Genomic DNA, 25,623 nt, shown 5'->3' with positions numbered 1-25,623 from the left:
GAATTGGGATACACTGCTTAATTGTATAAGTAAAAAGGCTTGCTTAAGTTGGAGATGAAATTCTGCAATGACTGTAGGTGACTGCAGGCGTCTTAATTCTCACAATGCATGCTCTGCACACTTGTGATTCTCCGGTGCCAGTGGCACGAGTGGACGGTCATGTGAGCGCAAGTATGAGATTTTTATATTTTCTGGCATTCTGATTTGACGTGTCCAGCCTCCCTCAATTCATTTTGAGCGAGGACACGCATGTCTAGTCAGCACGTGACCACATATGTAAATCACATACTTGCAGTTTCATGACCTCCCAGTCTGACCATCGGCACCAGAGAATCCTGACAGTGGGCCGTGTGCACACTGAGAATTCAGAAGTCTGCAGTCACATAGTAACTAACTGCATATTTTCATCTCAAACCTGGACAACTCCATTACTTATAAAATTAAGCACTGTAGCCCAATTAGAACAGCATGTAATATACTCAGTGTCAGGATTCAGCTCTGCATTTTGTTCCAGCAGTCATTTGGCCACTCCACTCATATGTGATTTTCATACTTTACTACAAAAACTGGCTTTTCTTCAGGTTTCTCTTTGAACATTAAGAGAATTAAATTATTAAGAACAGCTAGTCATCACGTGACAGTTTGCAAATCACATATGAATGATTGGTCACATGGGGGGGGCGGCGCCAAGGTGAAGTCTTGCCCCGGGTGCCAGAAAGCCTAGATACACCACTGCCTAGACATCACTATATTCCTGCACTTTGTTTCAGATGCCTACCTATTTCCATATTACTTTGCCAATTAGATCTATTTATATTGTTTATGAGGTCTTAATCTTATGTTAATGACAAGACCTCAAATTATTTTAATTTCCTGTATGTTTGTAAAGTTATGACCTACTCCAATAAATCCAGTTTAAAGAAAAAAAAAAAAAAAAACACACACACACCACGCTTAACTTGTAGATATCTGGTTAATAGTGCTCTGAACACTGCCAGGTGCCTGCACATTGCCGGAAGGGACTATTCCTCCCTGATTGAAACAGCAAAACCACAACAGTGCCATCTCCATGATTGAAAGTCAGAGGCTGCCAGGAGGAATAAAGTTAACGTAGATGGGCTCAGTGTGGGCACTGGGCAACTTCAGAATGCTTTGACCCTTTAGATAGGAGGTTAATAATTATTTTATTTTTTTTTACATGACAGGTTCACTTTAAAAATTAAGAGCGGAATTCTCAGGGGAACAACAGGAATAAAACAGAGTAAAAACAGGTCCTCTCAAAAAAAGGTGTTTTTTTGTTTTTGTCATTTCGTCTTTGTTTTGTTTTCTTCGTGGGCGGGGGGGGGGGGGGGGGTGAAGAATAGACATGTGGTCAGGGAGAAAAAAACCAAAAAATGTAATGTAAATGTAAATGCTGTAATGTCTGTGTACTCTTGCTTCCTCCTCTAAACATAGCATCTAATGGGGCAGACCATGCTCCTGTCTGGTTAGGCAGCCATTACTGCGCACATTTGTAAGATTGTCAGTTCAGTAATTTACGTAGTGTTTTTTTCTAAGCTCATATTAATTGGGCACTTACTACTCCAAGATATGTTGATTAAAAAGTAATCTGTTGATGGGACAACCCCTTTAAAATTAATTTAGCAGTTTCTCCCCCAATCAATTACTTTCTCTTTATACTCCCTATACTAAAATGAATGATGTAAACGCTGTCAGTGAATAAACATTCAGTATTCAGCTTTAAGATATTTAGATCGCTGGAGGTACACTTTAAAATAAAAAACACCATATTGCAAAGCATTTTTGTTTCCCCCATACCAATTTCAATTCTGTTAAAATAGATAGAAAGTAATAATTCTTATAAAAGGCATTAGTATAAGACTTTAAAAATAAATCTAAAATCACAAAATTACACCAATTAAAAGATCAACAAGGCATGTAAAAGCAGAGCACAATAAATGCCAAGCAGTAGCAAGAGACCCGATCCCAGCAGAAGAAGGGTGATTGATCCTTATCTCCGGAAATGACCCAAAGGAGAAGATAACAAATAAGGCCCATCAAGTGTCCAACAGCACATCTGAAACCCAATTTGCAGCTAATACAAAAGTCTACATTGTGATTGGAAGGTAACCACTTGTCATACTTGGTTTTGAGGTTCTTGCTCAGTTTCCCAGTCTGGATGTGTATCAGTGGTCTTCTCGTCTTCTGTAGGTAGCACTTTGTCAGTCTTCGCACTTTCTTCATTATCGTCAGAATCTTTATCTTCGTCAGTGGCATCTTGATCACTTAAATCCTGAGACTCCAGCTCAACATCCTTTTTTGAAAAAGGCAAACAATGTGAATCTTGTAAGGCCCCAAGAAAGGCGCACCCCTTTGGTGAATGGGCAAGTAATCTGTACACCGGATTGTTTTCAGCCTATGGAAAGGCTACTTTTGGCAGACACTAAACTATACCTCTACTGTGCTAGTGCATTATGCGATTTTAGCCAGTTTGACACAGCTGGGAATAAGGAAGGACATGGCCATCTTTATCACAGCTGAATCAGGTAGGCGGCGATCATGTTCTACTGAGCCAATGATCTAAGCCATTGTAACCACGACCATTAGCTCTGCCACCTGTCCTGTGGTCAATTTTAGGAGGTGGTGCTGTGTTGCATAGTTTGTACTGAAATATTACCTGCTAAGGCAGAAAACCAAACACGCTCAACTCAAAACCACATGTGCACCCAGGTTGTAAAAGGTATTGTCTGGGACTAACAGTAATGACTATCCTTAGGATAAATCAATATCCAATCGGTGAGGTTTCTGGCACTGGACACCCCCAAAGATCAGCTGATACATTGTGGAACTCTGGTAGTAGACTCGAGGTATGGAGCACCACAGTTCTGTATGCTTTGTAGCGGCCGGTCTTCAGTACCGCAGCTCAACTCATGTCAGTGAATGTAATCAGAGATGCAATTTTCTAGTATGTTATACACATCTGGCAACCATGGCTCCAGGTATCAACTCCGCAGTGGAGGTCCTTCCTGTAGGATTCCAACCAATTTGTTAAGGAGCACTTATCCCAATATCTGTCATAAGTAGTCGTCATGCTCTGAATTTCATTAAAGGGGGTTGTCCTGGACTTCCACAAGGAAAGATCATCAATATGCTATGCAAATTTAGCTTTTGGCAAACGTCACTTTCTGCCAGCCCATTAAAGAGATAACCAGCTGTAACCGCCAAAAAAAAAAAAAAAAAAAAAAAAAAAGTGGCCTCAACCATCGAGAAAGCCACTTTCACCTTGTAAGGATGCAAAAGTGTATTATACTTATATATTCTCTCCTAAAAGGCTGGATTCGTGCATAGGCCAACAGAGAAAATCACGAAATGATCTGCATTTCCACCACACAGAAAAGGAAAATTAGCAAAGTCACCATATTCTAGTTAGAGGTGTGATATTTTTAGCACAGGACTCAAATGGGGGAGCAAAAACCTGGTAACAGATTCCCTTTAAATTCTTCCAACCGTTACGTTTCAGAAAAAAAGAAAAAAGAAAATACACAACTAATTAGAGTACAATTTAAGTGCATTGATTTTGAAGTCACAGTGGTAAACGTTTTCTGACAATACAGTATGCTGGGAATTACTGAATTTGCAAGATGTGGAAAGGAACTAGACAATGTCCGGAATGTGAAGGTTATAACAAATTAAACACAAAAAAAAAAAAGTAGGATTAAAACAGCCATTTAACTGGCTTACTGGAACAGCAGCTAATAGAAAAGTAAAGTTTTATTCTCAAATACACCTTTCTCCACAGGTGAATGGCATTTATAGACACAACAGGCCCTCTATCACAGGTTTACAGATTCATAGTACAGAGGTGGAGAGAGAATGAAAACAAAACCTCAAACATGTAGATTTTACTGGGGACTTGTAGTGAGATCTGAAGCAGAAAAATGGACACGTGGCCACAACAACATTTAGAACAGTTACTTTGTGGCCTCAGCTACCCAATCTATGCTCTTTCTGTAACATTCATTGCCTCTCAGTCAGATAAACCTGTGTACCAACATAACATACTTTTTACAAGAAATTCCCTTTTAATAGGCAAGGCCCAATGGGAAGTCATCTGCTCTTGCCAAGTTCTGACGATACATGGTCTAATTTTGGACTGACTAATCCAATGAGGCAAGAGAACTATGGATGATGGCCAGACCGCATGATCAATCTTCACCCTGGACCATACACACGACCAGTTTCTTCCCCTCCACCCACATGAACATTTTCCTACCAGCCCCTCTGCTCATTATAGGATTGTTGAGATTATTAACGGGAGAAACTCCAATGTCAAAACACTAAAAGGACGTTGTGTGAGTTGTTGCTATTGCCATGGCTAGTCTATAGATGTACAGTCCTAACGCGAGGTTAAAAATTAAAAAAAAATAAATCAGTTTAGTGTTATCCCAGATTTTATACCACAGTATTAATAGCAGTATTTTACCTTAAATGAATCTTCTTCCATGGACGCTTCACAACCAGACTCATCAGCTTCCTGCTTTTTACCTGTAATGGTTAATCACAAAATGCATCTGGTTGATAAGTCTCCAGTGGTTGTACAATCAGTAGCAAAATCTAACAAATTATTAACAGTTCAGTACACAGTAAGCTACTGGCTTTATTGTAGAGTACAGAAGTGAAGGGGGATATCTGGGCTTTTAGTTTTAACCTCAAAGTAAAAAAAAAAAAAAAATAGAATATGCAGGTAGATAGGTAGCAACTACCTTCCTGGCACCTATCTCCCGGCTTAGGTGGGGGACTCTACTACTTCATTTCACTTCAAGCCAACAAAGCAGCTCAACTTCTTCCCATTGCCTCTGCTGAGAGACCACTACTGACACCAGACTGAAAACATGCTCCCTGCAGCTAATCAGCATATTAGCAGCGATGCCCCATTAACAGAAGAGAAGGAGCTGCTCTGTAGACCTGGTGGCACCAGAAGCCACGGAATCTCCAGCAAGAAGTTGTGACAAACTACTGGGTGCAGGTTAGCAACTAACCAACCATTAGTTATTTTACTTAGTTCTTCCCCCAAAAGTAAAGGCCAAGGTAACCCTATTAAACACAGTCAGATTCTGGTTGCTATATAAAAGTGATGTTTGTGTTACCTCGCCTTTTAGGCTTGTGCGCACATTGCGTAATTGCATGCATTTATGTTGCGTATTGCACTGCAGCGTAAATGCATTTGTCCTGCGTCCCCTGCACAACGTAGATTCGTGATTTTATGAACGCAGCAATTTGGGTGCTAAAATTTTGACCCAAATTCGTGCGTTCATAAAAGCAGCATGTCAATTATTCCGTGCGCTATGAATGCAGCTCCCGCTCTGTCTATGGTGGGGGCAGCAGCCAGAGCGCATGAAATCGGCTTTTTTGTACAAAAAACTGCATCCATTATGCAGTGTTTCTGCAGCGATTTGACGTGCACATGTGCTGTCAAATCGCTGCAGAATATTCAGCAGTAACGTGCACATGAGCCCTTAATCTTATGTGTATGATAAGCAGCTATTGGATTTGGAGGTTAGAAATGTAGCTGGATTTGCAGATACATCTAATATGCATGGCCCATTTTACAATACTCATTGCAGAATTGCTGAGAAGGTAGTTGTCATTCTCAATTACTTCATATTACAGCCTTCATGAGGGCACACGCTGCTCACAGTTGTCCAATGGGTGTAAAGGGAGAAAAGTTAGATGCAGCACCAATTCCGATACCATAAAAAAAAAAATCTTTATTGAACCTAATCTAAAAAAAAAAAAAAAAGAAAAAAAAATTGAGGAAAATCAATAACGCAAAACAGAGCATGGGTAGTCTTGACGCATTTCGGACCCTACATATTAAAAACAAAAGTCCTTAATCATAAGTAACTGCATGCTCAGAAGATATGGGTATAAATAGCTTGAAGGTATGCAAGTTAATGGTGGTTCAGAGGCGTGGTTAGTGAGGATTGGAAAGGATCGGAGAGTTGCGTACAAATTAATGTACTTATATACATATATCAATCTTTGTATGACACAATCATTACTTATATAATTTCTCAGATAATTTAGGATTCATTCATGCAGATTATTCACTCATTTCATATACATACACACACACACATACATACACACATACATATATATTTTATCTATCTATTTTTATATTCAATATTATATTTCAAATATACTTTGCCATACATACATAGCCTTTTCACAGTGTTATATATTTTCAGATATATATATCATATCTTTAGACTCTTTATATATGGCTTTTTGCCTCTGGACGGAGACACTTTTTTACTGTAAGGAATGATGGTTCTTATTCATGTATGAAGCGGTATCGCATACATGCTTTATCCTCTAAAAGCCTATATTTTTTCATACATCTCTAGATATAAATATACATATATTTGCCTACATATCACATTTATTTCTCCTCCTCTTATTTTTGCATTGTGGTATTTCTTATGCTATCTGACTTTTCTCCCTTCGTTGCCTTTACACTGGGCGGCCAGCCTAGTGGACCGCGTGCAGCCTGCAAGCCCTTGAGTACACAGCATCAGGTGAGCTGAAGTTTTCTGTTTACCTGTCCAATGGGTGTGCCATTGCCAACTAGCTCAGGGCTGGCAGCGTTGTGGCACACTTAAAAATCTTGCAACCTTCTTGGTTTGTTTTTTTACCAGTAACATTAAAGTGTACACACCCCTGACATTTCTGTAAATATTTTATCTTTATGGGGAAATACTGAAAATATTTTATTTTGATGCAATGTAATATATAGTCAGTGTAATTTGGTGTGTCCTCTAACAGGGCAGAGGTTGACCATACTGCCTCTTCATTTATTCTAATGAAAGCGGCAGAGATTGTGGAGGGTTACGCTAGACTGAATTTTGGCAGGAGCAGTGACCATGATCAACCTCCACTCAAAAAATAAATACAGTCATAACGGATACAACCGGCTCCAGAAGAACCCAGTTCGCTATAAAAGGGAACCTAAACACTAAAAAGGGGTTGTCCACTACTACCACTTCTGAATCCACAAGGTAAAATAATAAAGCCTATACTCCCCTCCCGTACTAAAGCCGCTCCAGTTCGCGTTCCCTGGGCTCAAGTGACGTTATGCGAGCACCACATCCAATCAGCGCCGGCTTCTGTCTCTCTTTCTCCGGACACAAGAGTTAATCAACAGGAAGTGAGTGGTGCAGCTGCGCTCACTTGCTGTTTAACGCTTGTTTGGTCCTAAGACAGGGAGACCAATGCTGGCACTGATTGGACGGAGGTTCACGTGACGTCACAAAGTCGCGTGAGTCCTGGGAACGCGAACAGCTGACCGGCTGGTACCGGAGGAGAGTATAGGCTTAATTTTTTTTTTACCTGGGGAGGAATGATGTGAAATCAGAAGGGGTTGACCTAGTAGTGGACAACCCCTTTAAGGTCTAGGCAATTTTTCGATTTTAGCCCTTTCAGTTTTTCCTCTCCTTCCATAACATTTCTCTTGACAGACATGAAGGTTTTTTAAAATGGAATTTTGTAGTAGTTTCTAGTGTTTCATTTTTTATGGTATTGTTTATTCCAGCAAAAAAAAAAAAAAATGACATAGCATGTGCCTGAGCCTTCATTGCAAGGGTGATCCTAGCCTGAGGGTATGTTCACAAGATGCGCTTTATTTTAAGCAAGAACTTTGAGTTATTGAAGCAGATCTGCTCATTCAACATCAATGTTAACAGAACCAACTCATCAAAACACTTGCAAAAGATTTTATGAAGCAGTTGAAATTCATGGCATTTTTATATATTTCGTGTGAACATACCCTTCGGCAGGAAGTAAGAGCAGCTGCAGCCAGTACCCAACTATGAGAACACATCTATGGAGCAGAAATAAGCAAGAACAGAGTCTTAAAAGGCCTCCAGTAGCATTACGAGCATTTAACACAAGCGGTGTGACACGTATAGGCTTGTTTGCCTTATCTTTGAAGAAAAAAATAATAATTTGATTTTAATCAAATGAAGCTAGTTTGGATCCCTGCCTTACTCTGATGTTCAGCTTAATTACTCACTTAAATAGCGCCATTAATTCCACAGCATTTTACATACATCAGAAACAGTTTCACAGTGCTACACACCTTTGTTCTTCATTTGCTTCTTTGACAGAGTATCACCACCAGAATTTAGTTCAACGTTATCAGGATCACCACCTTCCTCTTCAATTGCCTGAATAATAACACAAACCCGGTAAGTAAATATACTGCATACAGCTGGAGGACAGAACATTACACGACAACTTTAATAACAGGCATCTGTCAGCAGGTATTTGCTATTACTCTGTAAGCAGCATAACGTAGGGGCAGACAAGCCAATACCCGAGATCGGTCACTTACTGGGCTTCCTGATGTTCCAATTTAAAGCTAAACAGTAGATCATTGGAGCACCAGTTGTCTAGTGCCCTGTAGTCCTCCTGCTCTATAACCCCCACCATTATGGTCGGCGCTGTGTATGAGCTCACCAGCCTCATCCTCGTACCCGACCATAATCTCGCGCCTGCGCAAATACCTCACCAGCACACGTGTGACGACAACTGTTTCCTGCTCGGCCCGCGATGTGGCAGAGCTAACTGCACCTGCGTGAGACTTGGCTGAGCAGCATGGATGACGACGGCGGCGCCATCCTTGTCAATCAGGAAAGGAGGACGGCGAACGTGGCCAGAGGGAGGAAAAGTAGCAGAAACTTATCACGCCCATCTGACTAGATAAGGTAATTCGCATACCTGGTGGCCAGATTTCATAAACTTATTTCAGTTGTCTACAAGGGTGCACCTTCATAGAATGCAGCCCAGGAGGTGATCGTTTTAGTTTAAGGCTGTGTGCGCACGTTGCCTTTTCTCACGCGTTTACGCAGTGTTTTTAACTGCAGCACAAAGGCATGCGTTCTGCGTCCCCAGCAAAGTCTATGACAATTTACAAATTCCATGCACATTTTGCATTTTGAAACTGCGTTTTGGATATTACATTTTTTTACAAAATTGATGCATCCTAAAAGGCAACATGGCAATTTTGTGCATTTTGGTTCTTTTCCCTTTGTCTGTAGGAGAGCAAGCATCCGGAACGCATCCAATCTGCATCCAATACGTTGCTTATTTGTCACTGCAGAAAGCAACGTGACACATTCCCTAATAGTGAAAAAACTGGTGACAAGTTCCCTTTAACAAATCCACAGTGGAAATTATCCACGTTCTGTGAACTTGGCCTAAAAAGGGGCACAAAACATTCACATCCCTTATTAATGGATCTACTAAACAATAGTGACTACTTCAGGCTACAAATACATTCCACACACGCTTCTCCTCAGTTTATTAGCACGTGTCCTCTCCATCCGCTCCCCAGGCCTGGTCCTTCTGAGCCTGGAGGGGACTGGTGTGGCTGGCAGACATGGCAGATCCAGCTCACCGCTGCCCGGGTTTTGTTCCCGCTGGTGGTCGCTCCCTGGGGCGGTGGTCTCAGCCTTGTGGCGAGGCTACACAGCAGTCTCCCGGAGCCACACCCCCGTGGAAAAGACAAAATGTAACATCCCTGCCACCACCGGCAGATTAATGATACGTACTCGGGAGCAGCAGGGAGTAACTGGCCATTTCCCCCCGGGGGCAGGGCCCGATCTGGGCAGCACGCACACTACACGGCATGGAGAACAGAGGATAATGGCGGCCTGCAGCTCTCCCCGCCCCCACCGCCGCCGCTACCTGCTTCAGTCGAGACACCAACACATTCTTGACGCCGTTCACGTCCAGATTGCGGCGCTTGAGCTCGGTCTTCAGGTCGATGACGCGCAACTCGGTCACTTTCTTCTTCTCGGAGACTCCTCCGGACGAGGCCATTTTACTCGGGCTCGATCCGGCAACTGAGATGTCGGAGCGTCACGTGACAAACTGCTCTAAGATACAAGCCCCGGATGTGCCAGTCACGTGCTCTACAGCTGCTGCGCAAATCGGATCCCCCCGCCCCTACAACGCGCTGCGAGTAATGAGACAATGAGCCCCGCTGCAGTGCTAACCGCACCCACCACACCGGCCGGCAGGGAGCACAGTGCAGGCAGCGGCACGGCACAGGGCCAGGGGGGAAAGCCAGCCACTGCCCACCACACAGGGCCAGGGGGAAAAGCCAGCCACGGCCCACCACACAGGGCCAGGGAGAAAAGCCAGCCACGGCCCACCGCACAGGGCCAGGGGGGAAAGCCAGCCACGGCCCACCACACAGGGCCAGGGGGGAAAGCCAGCCACGGCCCACCACACAGGGCCAGGGGGGAAAGCCAGCCACGGCCCACCACACAGGGCCAGGGGGGAAAGCCAGCCACGGCCCACCACACAGGGCCAGGGGGGAAAGCCAGCCACGGCCCACCACACAGGGCCAGGGGGGAAAGCCAGCCACGGCCCACCACACAGGGCCAGGGGGGAAAAGCCAGCCACGGCCCACCACACAGGGCCAGGGGGGAAAGCCAGCCACGGCCCACCACACAGGGCCAGGGGGGAAAGCCAGCCACGGCCCACCACACAGGGCCAGGGGGGAAAGCCAGCCACGGCCCACCACACAGGGCCAGGGGGGAAAGCCAGCCACGGCCCACCACACAGGGCCAGGGGGGAAAGCCAGCCACGGCCCACCACACAGGGCCAGGGGGGAAAGCCAGCCACGGCCCACCACACAGGGCCAGGGGGGAAAGCCAGCCACGGCCCACCACACAGGGCCAGGGGGGAAAGCCAGCCACGGCCCACCGCACAGGGCCAGGGGGGAAAGCCAGCCACTGCCCACCACACAGGGCCAGGGGGGTAAGCCAGCCACGGCCCACCACACAGGGCCAGGGGGGAAAGCCAGCCACGGCCCACCGCACAGGGCCAGGGGGGAAAGCCAGCCACGGCCCACCACACAGGGCCAGGGGGGAAAGCCAGCCACGGCCCACCACACAGGGCCAGGGGGGAAAGCCAGCCACGGCCCACCACACAGGGCCAGGGGGGAAAGCCAGCCACGGCCCACCGCACAGGGCCAGGGGGGAAAGCCAGCCACGGCCCACCGCACAGGGCCAGGGGGGAAAGCCAGCCACGGCCCACCGCACAGGGCCAGGGGGGAAAGCCAGCCACGGCCCACCGCACAGGGCCAGGGGGGAAAGCCAGCCACGGCCCACCGCACAGGGCCAGGGGGGAAAGCCAGCCACGGCCCACCGCACAGGGCCAGGGGGGAAAGCCAGCCACGGCCCACCGCACAGGGCCAGGGGGGAAAGCCAGCCACGGCCCACCGCACAGGGCCAGGGGGAAAAGCCAGCCACGGCCCACCGCACAGGGCCAGGGGGAAAAGCCAGCCACGGCCCACCACACAGGGCCAGGGGGAAAAGCCAGCCACGGCCCACCACACAGGGCCAGTCTGGGGAGTCGGAATTCCTTTAATAAACAGGATTGCAGAAAGTGAACGGGTTTAAAAAGGAACCAGTTCGCTGATGCATTCTGCACAAACTGATCAGCACACAGTCTATCACAGCCAGGCATGTTTCACGCCAGAACACTGCGGCATTTTAGAGAAAAAATTATGTATACCCCTTTCACATGTAAAGCACCATGGTATTGATGGCCCTATAATAATAAATAATAACCACCTATCGGCACCCCATGAGCAAGTCATTGGGCCGCCAATGGGAGCGGGGAATGGTGCGATCCCCACTGGCATGATCCAACTAGTTAACAGGCACAGGTGGATGACCTATTAGCTACACATGTCAGCTGATCTCATCAGCAGACAAGTGCAGGGAAAGAGGCCAGCTCAACACATGCGCTCGCAAAGTCAGGAAAAGACCAAGGACGTACAGGTACGTCCTTGGTCATGAAGGAATGAGGAATTTGCCACCAGGTTTTTGCTACCCCCTCTGAGAGCAGCATGATGTAGGGGCAGAGGCTAATTCCAGCAATGCCACTTACATGGCTGCCATCTGCAGTTTGATAAAATCACAGCAAATACCCAGAAGAGGAGAAGTGAGAGCAGATCCCGCCCACTTTTACTGCAGTCATAAGGCGGAGCTTCCAGTACACTAGGTTTCCTGGTAAATGTCAGCAGCTACTTCCCATAGCGTTTGAGGGAAAACAGCTAAACCAGAGGTCTCAAACACGCGGCCCGAGGCTGCTTCTTGCGGCCCGCGACCCCCTTGATGATCGCACCGATGCAGAGGCCGCAGCAGTCAGCACTTAATTTAAAATGATTATTTAAAATGATTTGCCGTTGCTGCGCAGAGTCATGTTCTGTACACAGCTGTCGCAGCTGCCGGTCAATCAGAAGCCAGTAGCTGAAGTGCATGACGTCACCTGCTGCCTCTCATCGGCAGGCAGATACCCATGGAATAGACTCTGCAGTGCATCTGACGTAAAGTGCTGACTGACTGCGGCGCCAGGGGCACGATCACCAAGGGGGCTGCGGACTGCAAGAGGACACAAGGTAACGGAGGACAGCCACGTGAGAGGGGCGCTGGTGTATCCTGCGGCCCCTGGGCCGAGTTCCAGGGACCACAGTGCTTTCCTTTTTGCCGGTAGTTGCGCTGCATCCAGGGCAAGTTCATCTGTGGGCGGAGCTAGCACGCCGTGTGCTGAGCTGCCGTTCCACAGATGGAGAGGGTCAGAAGCACCAACATCCCGCTGCGCTGTATGTCCCCCATAACTGTCTCCCACAAAAAGATATCCCTCCCAAACCCCGGCACTGTCTGTATACCTCCCCCCAGGCCTGTCTGTCCCTCCACCTCCCCCACACAACTGTCTGACGTCCCCCCCCCCCCAGCACTACCTGTATACCATGAAAACTGTGTCCCACACCCCAGTGCTATATACCCCCAGAGCTGTATGAATGCGGTGGGGGGGGGGTGTATGTGTCTGGTGTGTGTAGAATGGCACAACGGGCGACTACCACAGGGCATTGCTACAAGAAAACGACCACAAGACGGGGACCAAGATTGGCACACTACCACAAGACGGGGACCATTCGCTCATAAAGTGACACTGGTCAGGAAAGTGAAAACAGGCTGGGGGGGTGGTTAGAGGTTAAAGGTGATGGCATTTTATGAAACCCAAAAACAAAAAAAAAAAATCTGGTGACAGCTTCTCTTAAAAAGAGAACCTGTCAGGTGCAATATGCACTAAGAACCATGAGCAGTTCTGGGTGCATATTACTTATCCCTGCCTAAGGCTATGTGCGCACTGGGAAATGGAATTTTCTTGAGAAAATTCCGCATGCTCTCAAAGATTACCGCACCCGCGGTAAAAAACCGCGGGAAACAGCACCCGAAAACCGCATGCGGTTTGCCGCGGTATTATTCACGGTATTGCCGCGTGCGGGTTGGGATGTGCTTTATTGCATTCAATGCAATAAAGCACATTGAAAAAAAAAAAAAAAGTCATTTAATTCTGAGATAGTAGATAGACAGAAGAATAGATAGAGGGATAGATAGATAGACAGACAGAGGGATAGATAGATCGCTGCATTTCCCACGGTCGGCAGTGAGTTCACATTAACAGCCGTGGGAAATGACCGGTAATTACCTCTGCTGTCTGCTGCTTTCATTCAGCGCTGTGTCTGACAGTCGCGGCTGGATGTAAGCAGCGCAGGACCTGTGGATTACGCCGGAGCGGTGGATTACGCCGGAGCTTTGGTGCGGGAGGGGTTAATAAAATGGTGAACGAGGCTTGTTTGTTTTATTTAAATTAAAGGATTTTTCGGTGTCTGTTTTTTCACTTTACTTACGGGTTGATCATGTCAGCTGTCACATAGACGCTGCCATGATCAAGCCTGGGGTTAATGGCGGTGATCCCCCACCATTAACCCATTTTATTACCTTGCTGCCACTGCTACACGGCGGCAAGAAGAGCCGGGGACACTCCGGTAGTGCCGCATAATGCATGCGACATTCCCGTGCCAGCTGCGGCTGATATTCTCGGCTGCGGGAGGGGGAGTGAGGCGGGGGACATTAACCCTGCCCCTCGCCCTCCCCAGCCTGAGAATACCGGGCCGCCGCTGTGTGCTTACCTCGGCTGGAAGGTAAATATGCAGCGGAGCCCACGTTCTTTGTTTTCTATATTTCTGTGTGTGTGTGTGTTCTGTGTTCTGTGTGTGTGTGTGTGTGTGTTCTGTGTGTGTGTGTGTGTGTGTTCTGTGTGTGTGTGTGTGTGTTCTGTGTGTGTGTGTGTGTGTGTGTTCTGTGTGTGTGTGTGTGTGTGTGTTCTGTGTGTGTGTGTGTGTGTGTGTTCTGTGTGTGTGTGTGTGTGTGTGTTCTGTGTGTGTGTGTGTGTGTGTGTTCTGTGTGTGTGTGTGTGTGTGTGTGTTCTGTGTGTGTGTGTGTGTGTGTGTGTTCTGTGTGTGTGTGTGTGTTCTGTGTGTGTGTGTGTGTTCTGTGTGTGTTCTGTGTGTGTGTGTGTGTTCTGTGTGTGTGTGTGTGTTCTGTGTGTGTGTGTGTGTTCTGTGTGTGTGTGTGTGTTCTGTGTGTGTGTGTGTGTTCTGTGTGTGTGTGTGTGTTCTGTGTGTGTGTGTGTGTTCTGTGTGTGTGTGTGTGTTCTGTGTGTGTGTGTGTGTTCTGTGTGTGTGTGTGTGTTCTGTGTGTGTGTGTGTGTTCTGTGTGTGTGTGTGTGTTCTGTGTGTGTGTGTGTGTTCTGTGTGTGTGTGTGTGTTCTGTGTGTGTTCTGTGTGTGTGTGTGTGTTCTGTGTGTGTGTGTGTTCTGTGTGTGTGTGTTCTGTGTGTGTGTGTTCTGTGTGTGTGTTCTGTGTGTGTGTTCTGTGTGTGTGTTCTGTGTGTGTGTTCTGTGTGTGTGTTCTGTGTGTGTTCTGTGTCTGTGATGTGTGTTTACTCTCTGCTTTGCTTCCTCTTCCTGTAATGACATCACTTCCCTGCAAAACCGCAGACAGGCGATGTACATTACCGGAGGTAAACCGCGAAATACCGCAGGGAATAACGCAGGAAAACGCAGTGAACCGCACAGAATTTGCTGCCTGCGTTATTCCCTGCGGGATTTCATGATTAACATTGGAGTCAATGGAGTGAAATCCCGCAGCGATGTGCGGAAAAGAATTGACATGCACTTGTTTTTGCTGCGGGATTCCCGCAGCAAAACATGCAGCTGTCAAATTCCGCCCAGTGCGCACAGGATTTTTTTTCTCCGTAGGATTTGCTGGTGATTCACTGCAGAGATGTTATGAACATTTTCTGCAGCGAAACATGCAGCAAATCCGCGGCAAAATCCGGTAAGTGCGCACAGGGCCTAACTGTCCCAGTATACACACTAGTGTAGATAAAAGGGATCTATATACTAATGAGGCCAGCGACTAAGGCATTATACCCCTTGGCAAGTCGCCCCCTTAGCATGTAAGCATGCCCCTCGAGGCGTGCCAACATGCTAATGAATGCACAGCGTCAGAGGCATGGTCATAAAGGATCTTTATAAATACTTTCTCTAAAGATCTCTTTATCTATGCTAGTGTATACAGGGACAGTTAGCAATATACACCCAGAACCGCTCATGGCTCATGTTGCACCTGACAGGTTCCCTTTAAGAGAAGCGGTCACCAGTTTACATACAATGACATTACCTTTAACCCCTTCAGCCCCGGGGCACATTCCGTTTTTGTTTTTTGCTCCCCTTCTTCCGAGAGCAGTAACTTATTTTTCCGTCAATCTTGCCATATGAAGGCTTGTTTTTTGCGGGACAAGTTGTACTTTTAAATGAAACCATAAGTTTTACCATATAGTGTACTGGAAAACAGGAAAAAAAATTCCAAGTGTGGAAAAACTGCAAAAAAAAAAGTGATAGCACAATAGTTTTTGGGATGTTTTATTCAGTGTTCACTATATGGTAAAACTGATGTGTTGGTGTGATGCTTGAGGTCGGTGCGAGTTTGTCGACACCAAACATGTATAGGTTTACTTGTATCTAAGGGGTTAAAAAAAATTCACACGCTTGTCCAATAAAAGTGGCGTACGTTTTGCGCCATTTTCCGAAACCCGTAGAGTTCTCATGTTTTGGGATCTATAACTCAGTGATGGCTTATTTTTTGCGCCTCGAGCTGACGTTTCTAATGGTACTATTTTTGCGCAGATGCTACGTTTTGATCGCCCGTTATTGCATTTTGCGCAAAACTTGCGGCGACCAAAAAACGTAATTTTGGCGTTTGGAATTTTTTTGCCACTACATAGTTTACCAGATTAATTGATTTTATATTTTGATAGATCGGGCATTTCTGAATGCGGCGATACCAAATGTGTATATTTTTTTTTTAACGCTTTAATTTTCAATGGGGGGAAAGGGGGGTGATTTGAACTTTGTTTTTTTTTATTTTTAAATATTTTTTTTTCCACTTTTTTTTGTTTTACTAGTCCCCTAGGGGGCTATAGCGATCAGCAATCCGATCGCTCTGATCTATCTGCTGATCACAGCTATACAGCTGTAAACAGCAGATAGTCACTTCCTGCTTCACTGGCCTCCGGGCCGGGTGAAAACGAAAGTGAAACGTCATAGCTGCAGGCGTCATCACATGACCGAGTGCTACCATGGTAACCACCGAAAGTCACGTGATCACGCACGTGACTTCCGGTGGGGGCGGCGGTAAGTGAAAATCTTCACCGCGCTGACAGACTTTGGCAGCGAGATTTAAGGGTTTAATGTTACGGGTGGAATGTGATTCCACTCGTAACATGCAAGCACACGTCAGTTGTTGAAAACAGCTGATGTGTGCCGATCGCCGCCTGCCCGCGGCAGGGGGCGGGGCTTAACGGGACACGCTCCATGACGGATATATCCGTCCATGGTTGTGAAGGGGTTAACCTCTTCACCCCCCCTCAGCATGTTTTCACTTTCCTGACCAGTGTCACTTTATGAGCCAAGACTGGAAGAAGTCAACAGATCCCAGTGATTCGTAGACTGTTTTTCGTGATATACTGTACTGTATATGTAAGTGGTAAATTTAGAACTAGATTATTTTGTATTTATTCGTGAAATGAATGGAAATTGAGAAAATTTTTACAGTTTTCGAACTTCTAAATTTTTTTACTCCTAACCCCTTCCCGACCTTGGATGTACTGGTACGTTTTATTTCTCGGGTGCTTGCCAACCTTGGACGTATAAGCAATCGCGATTGTTGCCGGGGACTCAGTTTATCCGACAGCTGAGCAATGGCCCTTACAGCCAGGGATGGTGTTCACGCCATCCATCTGTTTAACCCCCTAAATGCAGCTACTGATATCCATGACGGCACTTAGGAGATTATGAGAGGGATCACCCTCAGTCTCTCCCCGTCGAATTGGTGCTACTGCAATGTCATCGCAAGGGCCCGATAGTTGTCATGATGACCCGATGTCATCTGACTACGGAAAGCCTAAGTGATCATGCCTGCAGCATGATCAGTCAAGCTTTCTCATTGCAGCTCTGACAGCCGAGATGTTCTACAGCGATCAAGCACTGCAGAACATCGCAGCTGCAATCAGAGTACTTTACGGTAATATCCCATAAGGGGACCAAGTGAAAAAATATAAGTTATTTGTGTAAAATAACAGAAAACAACGTTTAAAAAAAAAAATTACATAAATCTGGCATTGCTGTAATCGTACTGACTAGAGCAGGGGTGGGCAATTAATTTTCCCATGGGGCCGCATGAGAAATTGGGATTGGTTTAGAGGGCCGGACTAATATAATTACCTCAGTTCTACCCAATATACTACATTACTACACCCCCTCCATATACTACACCTGTAATAAACTGCACCACTACACCCCTATATACTACACCTGTATTATACTACACTCCCTCCATATACCTGTAATATACTACACCCCCATATACACCTGTATTATACTGCACCACTATATAATACACCTCCGATATACTACATCATTACACCCCTATATACTACACCTGTAATATACTACATCACTACACCTCATATACTACACCTGTAATATAGTACACCTCCATATAGCACACCTGTAATATACTACACCTCCATATAGCACACCTGTAATATACTACACCTCCATATAGTACACCTGTAATACACTACATCACTACACCCCATATACTACACCTGAAATAATAGTACACCGCCATATAGTACACCTGTAATATACAACTCCATATAGCACACCTGTAATATACTACACCTCCATATAGCACACCTGTAATATACTACACCTCCATATAGTACACCTGTAATATACTACACCTCCATATAGCACACCTGTAATATACTACACCTCCATATAGCACACCTGTAATATACTACACCTCCATATAGTACACCTGTAATATACTACACCTCCATATAGTACACCTGTAATATACTACACTACACCCCATATACTACACCTGTAATATAGTACACCCCCATATAGTACACCTGTAATATACTACACCTCCATATAGCACACCTGTAATATACTACACCCCCATATAGTACACCTGTAATATACTACATCACTACACCCCTATATAGAACACCTGTAATATACACCTCCATATAGCACACCTGTAATATACTACATCACTATACCCCCCATATAATACACCACTATATACACCTCCATATAGCACACCTGTAATATACTACACCCCCATATGTCACACACCCTGCTCCCCATACAGCCTGCACCCCCATATCTCACACACTACACCACGATATGTCACACACCCTGCCCACATATCTCACCCTGCCTATACACCAACTTACCCCTCTCAAACACTCTGCACCCCTTCACATCCTTCTGTCAGTCTGCAGCCCTCATATGCCACTCACCCTGCAACTCCATCTTCCCTCATATGCCACTCACCCTGCAACTCCATCTTCCCACATATGCCACTCACCCTGCAACTCCATCTTCCCACATATGCCACTCACCCTGCAGCCCCCTCCCTCTCATGTCCCCTCTTTTCTTATTACCAGTTATCATGTGTCCACATCTCCTTCAGGATTCAGTATCTTTGCTTTCTGCCCGGCATCCCGTGTCTCCTCCCACACAGTCACATGGGCGTGACGTCATCGCAGGTCCTGCAGCATGAATTATTCCGTCTGCTGTGCTGCTCCTTCTCCTGCAGGGCGGGCGGGAACCTTTGAAATGACACACGCAGCGCAGTACTGACAACGTCAGAGCGCGAGCGTGTGTCACTGACAATTAGTGCCGGCAGGGAACAGAGGAAAGACTCCTGCGTTCCGCTGCCTGTACTTACTGTGCGGACCTGCACAGGATCTCTCCCTGCTCGGCACGCTGCAGCCCGGCTCCACTGCACCGGCTGAAGACGGGCGGGCCGGTCACAGAGAGTAGGCGGGCCGGATGTGGCCCGCGGGCCACCCCTTGCCCAGGTCTGGACTAGAGGAATAAAGCCCCTTTATCACTTATACAGCAAGATGAATGGCGTAAAAAATAAAGTTAATTCTTCATCCACTATTTGTTTATTCTGCCTCTAAAAGATCGCAGTATGGCATGCCTCCTATTTATCCTGTGCTCTACGCTGAGTGCTTGCACCGGGATTAAGTGTAAGGGTACGTGCCCACAATCAGGAATAACAGAATTTTGAACGCAGCGTGTTTTTGCTGCATCCAAAACACAGAACAGTAACAGGCACAGTGGATTGATTTCTAGAAATCCTATGACCACTGTGCTGCAGAGCAGCTTCCAGTCGTGTCAATTTATGCTTGCAGAGACGCAAATGTTCTCTGCGAGGAAAACAGATCGAAAGTCTACATCCCCCTCAAAACCTGATTGTGGGCACAGCCAGCTGTGGTCTCTCGGCGAGACCACTCGTCTCTGCAGGAGAAGACCGGCTGCGTCCATTAAACAACGTGTGCAGATCATGGGCACATACCATAAAGCGCTGAAAAATGTGATTCAGACAAAAATACCCAACCGAAAATACATTAATGAGGCAGATGGTGTCACTTTGACCTCACGTCTGACCTGTGATGTCCATCGTTTTACTCTTTTTAGAAGTGCACAAAAATACAGTCATCAACAATTTTGATCATCACCTTTCAAAAGACTGACACCGCTTAAGGCCCCCTTCCCAATCCATGTCTCCGGTATGTGTGACGTCAGTTTTCAAACGTACCAGAGACACAGGCACACAGACCCATTAAAATCAATGAGTTTGCACACACATGCGGGTTTTCCCCATGGACTATGTGGAGAATATGTGTGCTAGTGTGTGCTACATGGTGACATGTCAGTTCTTCTCAGTCAGCACTGGTGGCACATGGATGTCACATTGATGTGCTCCGTGTGACACGTACCGGCTAAAACCACGTGTTTGAGAAATAAAATTCTTTTCTATACTCGCCTGTCTCCACCGCTGAGGTCTCCAGCACTGCTGTCACTTGCTTCCAACCTCCGCTCATTACTTATTCACTGCACAGAGGACCAGAAACCACAGCAGCGCCAGAAGCAGCACAATGGGCAAGTAATTATAGAAATTCAGGCTGTCCTTGTGCTATGCGGATATCACACAGATAGCACACTGACGGCACACACTAACACCTACTCCACGGACCGTGCAAAATGTGTGTTTTGCACGGACGTCGTGTGAAAGAGGCCTAAGAGTCTGGAGTAACTTTGCTGCCTAGTGAATGGATACGTCGCGGGTTTCACCTGACCCACGTATTTCAGAGAATTAGGCTACATGCGCATGCTGTGTTTTTGCTGCGTTTGTGGCTGCAGTTTTGTTGTCAGAACTTTCTGACATCTGACTTCCCAGCAAAGTCTATGAGAAGTCAGATTTGCTGTGTGCACGTTGCAGTTTATTTATCAGCGTTTTATTTGTCAAAAGTTTATGACAAAAAAAATGCAGCATGTTCATTCTTCCTGCGTTTTTGCCAACATTTGTCACAAAAACGCACCGAAAACGCAGCAAAAACGCACCTACAATTACAAGCATTTTTTGTGACATTTCCAGGCACTCTCTGACAACGTGCAGTTTTGGCTGCAGTTTGTGAACACAAAAAGATGCAGCGTGCGCATGTAGCCTTAGATGGAAACCCCGATGCAAGTGCTCAGCATAAAGCACAAGATAAATGAACTGATCCAAAATGTTCTGTATCAAAAATCGCCAACAAATAGCATTCAACTCAACCCACAAAAACAAGTCCCCACTTACGTCCATCATCTGTTAACAGAAATATAAGGAGTTCCACATTACTGGTAACAGAAAGGCTCACAAAAAACACGATTGCTCGTCCCCTCAAAAAAAAAAAAAAAAAAAAAGTCAGGCAAAATCTCTGATCCCAAATCCAAATGCCCCACTTTCTTCTGAGCCTCAGGGTAAGCTCACACACTGCGTTTTTTTTAACGCTGCGTTTGTGCGTTTTTTTGCGGCAAAAACGCACAAAAACACACCCGCGGTAGAACTGCAAGGCTCAGCATCCTCTATCAAGGACTGTATGCAAGTGTTTGCCCCCAAAAAATAAATTTAAGTGGGCTTCGCCATATTTTTGTATGCTAGCCAGGTGCAGCAGGCAGGTATGGGCTTCCCCCAACCCCCAGCTCCCTATTTGTACCCGGCTAGGAACCAAAAATATAGGGAAGCCCTTTTTTTTTTATTTCATGAATTTCATGAAATAATTAAAAAAAAAAAAAATGATGTGGGCTTTGCCCAATTTTTGTGTCCAGCCAGGTACAACTAGGCAGCTGGGGATTGGAATCCGCAGTGCAGAGTGCCCAAGCTTTCTGGGCACCCCCGCTGCGAATTGCAGTCAGCAGCTACCCCAGAAAATGGCGCTTTCATATAAGCGCCATCTTCTGGCGCTGTATCCAACTCTTCCAGCTTCCCTGATGCCGGGTAGCTCGCTGGGTAATGATGGGGTGTTAGGGCTAGCTGTATATTATCAGCTGGCCCCAAGCACAAAATTCATGGTGTCACGCCAATATTAGACATGGCCACCATGAATTTCTAGTAAAATATAAAAAAAAAAATATATATATTTTTAGTAGAAATAAAAAACACAATTAGTGACTCCATCTTTATTGAAATAAAGAACCCCCCCGCCGAAGTAATCCTGGGTCAAGGGTCCCGCGCCGTCCAATCCAATATCATCTGATAGTTTTGCTGGAAGGCAAAGCAATCAGATGATGCGTCAGGTTCAAGGGCCTGAATCACATGACAGCAGCTGATTGTATAAAAGCCGTTTATACAATCAGCTGATGCATCAGTGCAAAAAAACCACGTCTGTGCAGACTCCCTTCCGATAGCTTCACTGATTACCGGCAGCTCCTGCAGTTGTCTCCTGACTGCTTCAGCTGATAGTTTAAGCCGGGCGGTAAAAAGCCGGCGTCACCGCGAGACTTACGATCAGGTGACTGCAGCTATCGGAAGTCTGCACACAGCCGGAGCGGCGGTACCGGGAAGAGGAGCTGGGAGCGGACATGGGACCGGGAGTCTGCAGACAGGTGAGTATGAGATTTTTTTTTTTCTACTGTACACTTGATTTCGCAGCTGCCTCCACCTCCCGTCCAGACATGGCGCCGCACGGGAGCAGATATGGAGGCGGACAGGAGGTGGAAGCAGCAGTGGCAGTAACGGGAGGATTCACGCTTCCGTGTTTAGCAACAGAAGAAATCCTCTTCCTGTAGATGTCACTTTACTACCCACCCCTTGAGTTTATAGCTGCGATTTTAGTCATTGAGATGCACTAAAACGCTTCTGTGAGGTAAATCCGGAGATATGACGATAAATCATGACATTCAAGTCATGTCAGGAAGCCCTCTCCTGGTGTCACCCCCCCCCCTTCCCTTCACACAACTGGTTTAGCAACAAATCCATGGCCATGTCCTGTGATATGGAAATGAGGTGGCTTAGGGACAATGGACACAGGATGACTCCCTGCCGTCACCCTGTAGTGGGGGCTGCTAGCTAGTTAGCAAGGCTATGGAAATAGCCAGACAGAACGACTCCAGTAAAAAATGGTTCATATCTCGCAAGCCATATTTCCGATAAATATGGCAACCATAAAAATGGTGTTTGCGCAGGCGGACGATGCTGGCACACCTTTTTTATGGAAGGGGGAGCTTGGGAACTGCCCCAGGCGTGATATCAGCCATATGGGAACTCGTAGACAGGTCATGAGTCCCCTCGTTCTGTAGCTAAATTCATACCTGTCACAATGAGAGCATTGGCGTCCGCCTACGACGCTCCCAGGCAAAGTTATGGCCAATATCCCCTTTGCTGGATAATTCTGATCCATGCAGGGGGAGTGGCAGTGCTTCCCTGTGAGGTCACTAAGGTAGGAGGGGACCTGGATCTGCCCAGGTTGATAACCCTACTTCGGCCATTTTCCAGCGTTCTTCTGCTCGGGGGCCTGGTTGGGACAGACCTGTGAGAGAGTTCCTGGAAACCTGGTCTACAGCGCCCCCCTGTGGCCAGACGCACAAGGTAACTGATTGAATTCCATACCTGTTTGTAACCCATGCTTTGATTGTAACTGTACTCTGACATATGTATATTCTGTAGATTCCCTATTGTATATATTGTAGTTTCTAGTGTGCTTTAGGCTGATTAAATTATATAATTAATCTTGGGCTGTTCTGTTATCTCGATCTTGAATCCCACGTCTGTGTGTTCGGCTAATAGTTACCGTAAATCGGTTGGTGGCAGCGAATTGTGCCAAGGATTATTGTGGGGAGGCCAGTGAGATTCGGGAAGATATTATATATTCCGCCCGCGGAGGTCGGGGGAATATATACCCTACTCTCACCGGGGACCCTTCAATAATCGGCATAAGTAGTATAGCGGCCTCCTTGCTTATGGTCGGGCAATTCCATAATTGGCCTGACTATAAGAGGGGCGCTAGAGAGCGCGTCACGTGCTCTGTCTGTCGGTCGGGAGGTATAAAGGAGGGGTGACCCCCACTTGTTACCCCCCGATTGTGACGTACTGGTAGCCAGCGCGGGGGATTTCTGAGTGACCCCCCCGGTGGTTTGTGACATATTGGTGGCAAGCGGTGGGATCGAGATAATAGTGTGTGTGAGTGTGAGACCCATACTCCCAGACACTAAAGACTGCCTGCAGCAGCTGTGGCTGCTGGGGTCTTCAGACTAGCTCAACACTAGAGTGTCAGAGTGCAGATACTGTAAGGTGTGTGGAGGCATCAGGTGTCAGTTCTGTGTCAGTGACCAAAAGTCTGCAAGAATGGCTGATGGCACCAGGAGCAGAGCTATGCAACTGGCCAATGCTAAGGCAGGAGCCGAAGAGAGGGAGGACGGTGCTGTGGACAGCAATGAGGAGGTTGCCCACGAGTCCTCCAGGAGCTCGACGCCAGAAAACAGCTCTGCAGAGGACATTGCACAACCGGGCACTGCTGGACAAGATGAGGAGCAGCTCGCCCAAGGGTCCTCAACGAGCCAGACGCCAGCCCTCCGCTCTGCAATGGACAGTGAAGCACCAGGCTCCGCAGCGGGCCGCAGATCACCACGTGCCATTCCACCGAGCCTGGGAGGCTCGGATAGCCTTCTTCAAATGGCTATGGCCCTACGCCAGGCTGGAGACCGGGAGGGCTACAAGGAACTCATGGCCGAGCGTGAGCGGCAAGCAGCGCGTGAAGAGCGCCAGGCAGAGCGTAACTACCAGCTGCAGCTAGCTCAGCTCCGGCCCTCATCAGCCACCCGTGACCTTCCAGACACCAAACTTCCAAAGGTCCGTGTTGAGGACTTCCCAGTGCTGGAGAAGGATGGAGACTTGGACTCTTTCTTGACTGCTTTTGAACGGACTTGCTTGCAGCATCATCTGAACAAGGACCAGTGGGCCAAATACCTGACCCCCCGTTTAAGGGGTAAGGCCCTGGATATCCTTGGGGACTTGCCTGCTGAGGCGGATCAGGGCTACGACACCATCAAGCGGGCCCTGATCCAACAGTACAACCTCACCCCGGAGTCCTACCGCAAGAAGTTCCGGAGCCTGCAGAAGGGACCAAAGGACTCCTGGGCTGACCACCGGCGGGCACTTGCCCGAGCTGCCGACCACTGGACCCAAGGCCTGCAGCTTTCCACCGGACCGGAGATCCTGGACTTGTTCATCACGGAGCAACTCTTGTGGAACTGCCCTGAGGATCTCCGCCAGTTCATCCGAGACCAGAAGCCAAAGGGATCCACGGCTACAGCTGCCCTGGCAGATGACTACACCAACAATCGGGCTCCTGAAGCCAGGAGAGCAGCCACCAGCAGCACCTGGAGAGGGGGTAAGATGAACTCTGCGACTGCCCCACCTGCCCCTAGACTGCAGGGGGTGTCCCCCTCAACTCCCCTCTCCAGGCCCGTGGCAGAGCCAAGACGGTGCCACCAGTGCAACCTACCTGGACACTTCAAGGCCATGTGCCCTCAGCGTCCCAAGGCCCCGGCTCCGTCCCCGTCCCAAGGGCCGCCCAAGGTGTATTGTGTGGGTGGGGGTGGTGGTAGGTCCCTGGACAGCTTCCAACCTGTCACCGTCGGCCAGTCTGTGACCATAGGACTGCGAGACAGCGCCTCGGAGGTGACTCTGGTGCGGCCTGAGATGGTGTCCCCCCAAGACTTGATCCCTGGAAAAACCCTCGCTGTCTCCGGGATTGGAGGCATTGACCCGGCGCTGCCTGTTGC

At 47.3% G+C, this 25,623-nt stretch overlaps 1 protein-coding gene across 4 annotated transcripts in view; it reads right to left on the bottom strand.

The window, feature by feature from the left end:
• Window positions 1–25,623, bottom strand: part of SLTM (SAFB like transcription modulator) — a 138,797-nt gene that overhangs the window by 96,947 nt on the left and 16,227 nt on the right. For 2 of the 4 annotated variants that reach the window (XM_075345724.1, XM_075345722.1), the window contains exons 2-4: window positions 8,141–8,228; window positions 4,484–4,545; window positions 2,144–2,314 (exon numbers count right to left, since the gene is read on the bottom strand). In XM_075345724.1, the coding sequence (XP_075201839.1) occupies window positions 2,144–2,314; window positions 4,484–4,545; window positions 8,141–8,228 (321 nt within the window). Of the gene's footprint in view, window positions 1–2,143; window positions 2,315–4,483; window positions 4,546–8,140; window positions 8,229–9,750; window positions 9,927–25,623 lie in introns of those variants that run through there. The other 2 variants (XM_075345723.1, XM_075345725.1) reach the window with 2 other exon arrangements.

Source organism: Anomaloglossus baeobatrachus, chromosome 4 (assembly GCF_048569485.1).
Source record: "Anomaloglossus baeobatrachus isolate aAnoBae1 chromosome 4, aAnoBae1.hap1, whole genome shotgun sequence".
NCBI classification, from domain to species: Eukaryota; Metazoa; Chordata; class Amphibia; order Anura; family Aromobatidae; genus Anomaloglossus; species Anomaloglossus baeobatrachus.
This window is presented reverse-complemented; position numbering and strand designations above follow the sequence as displayed.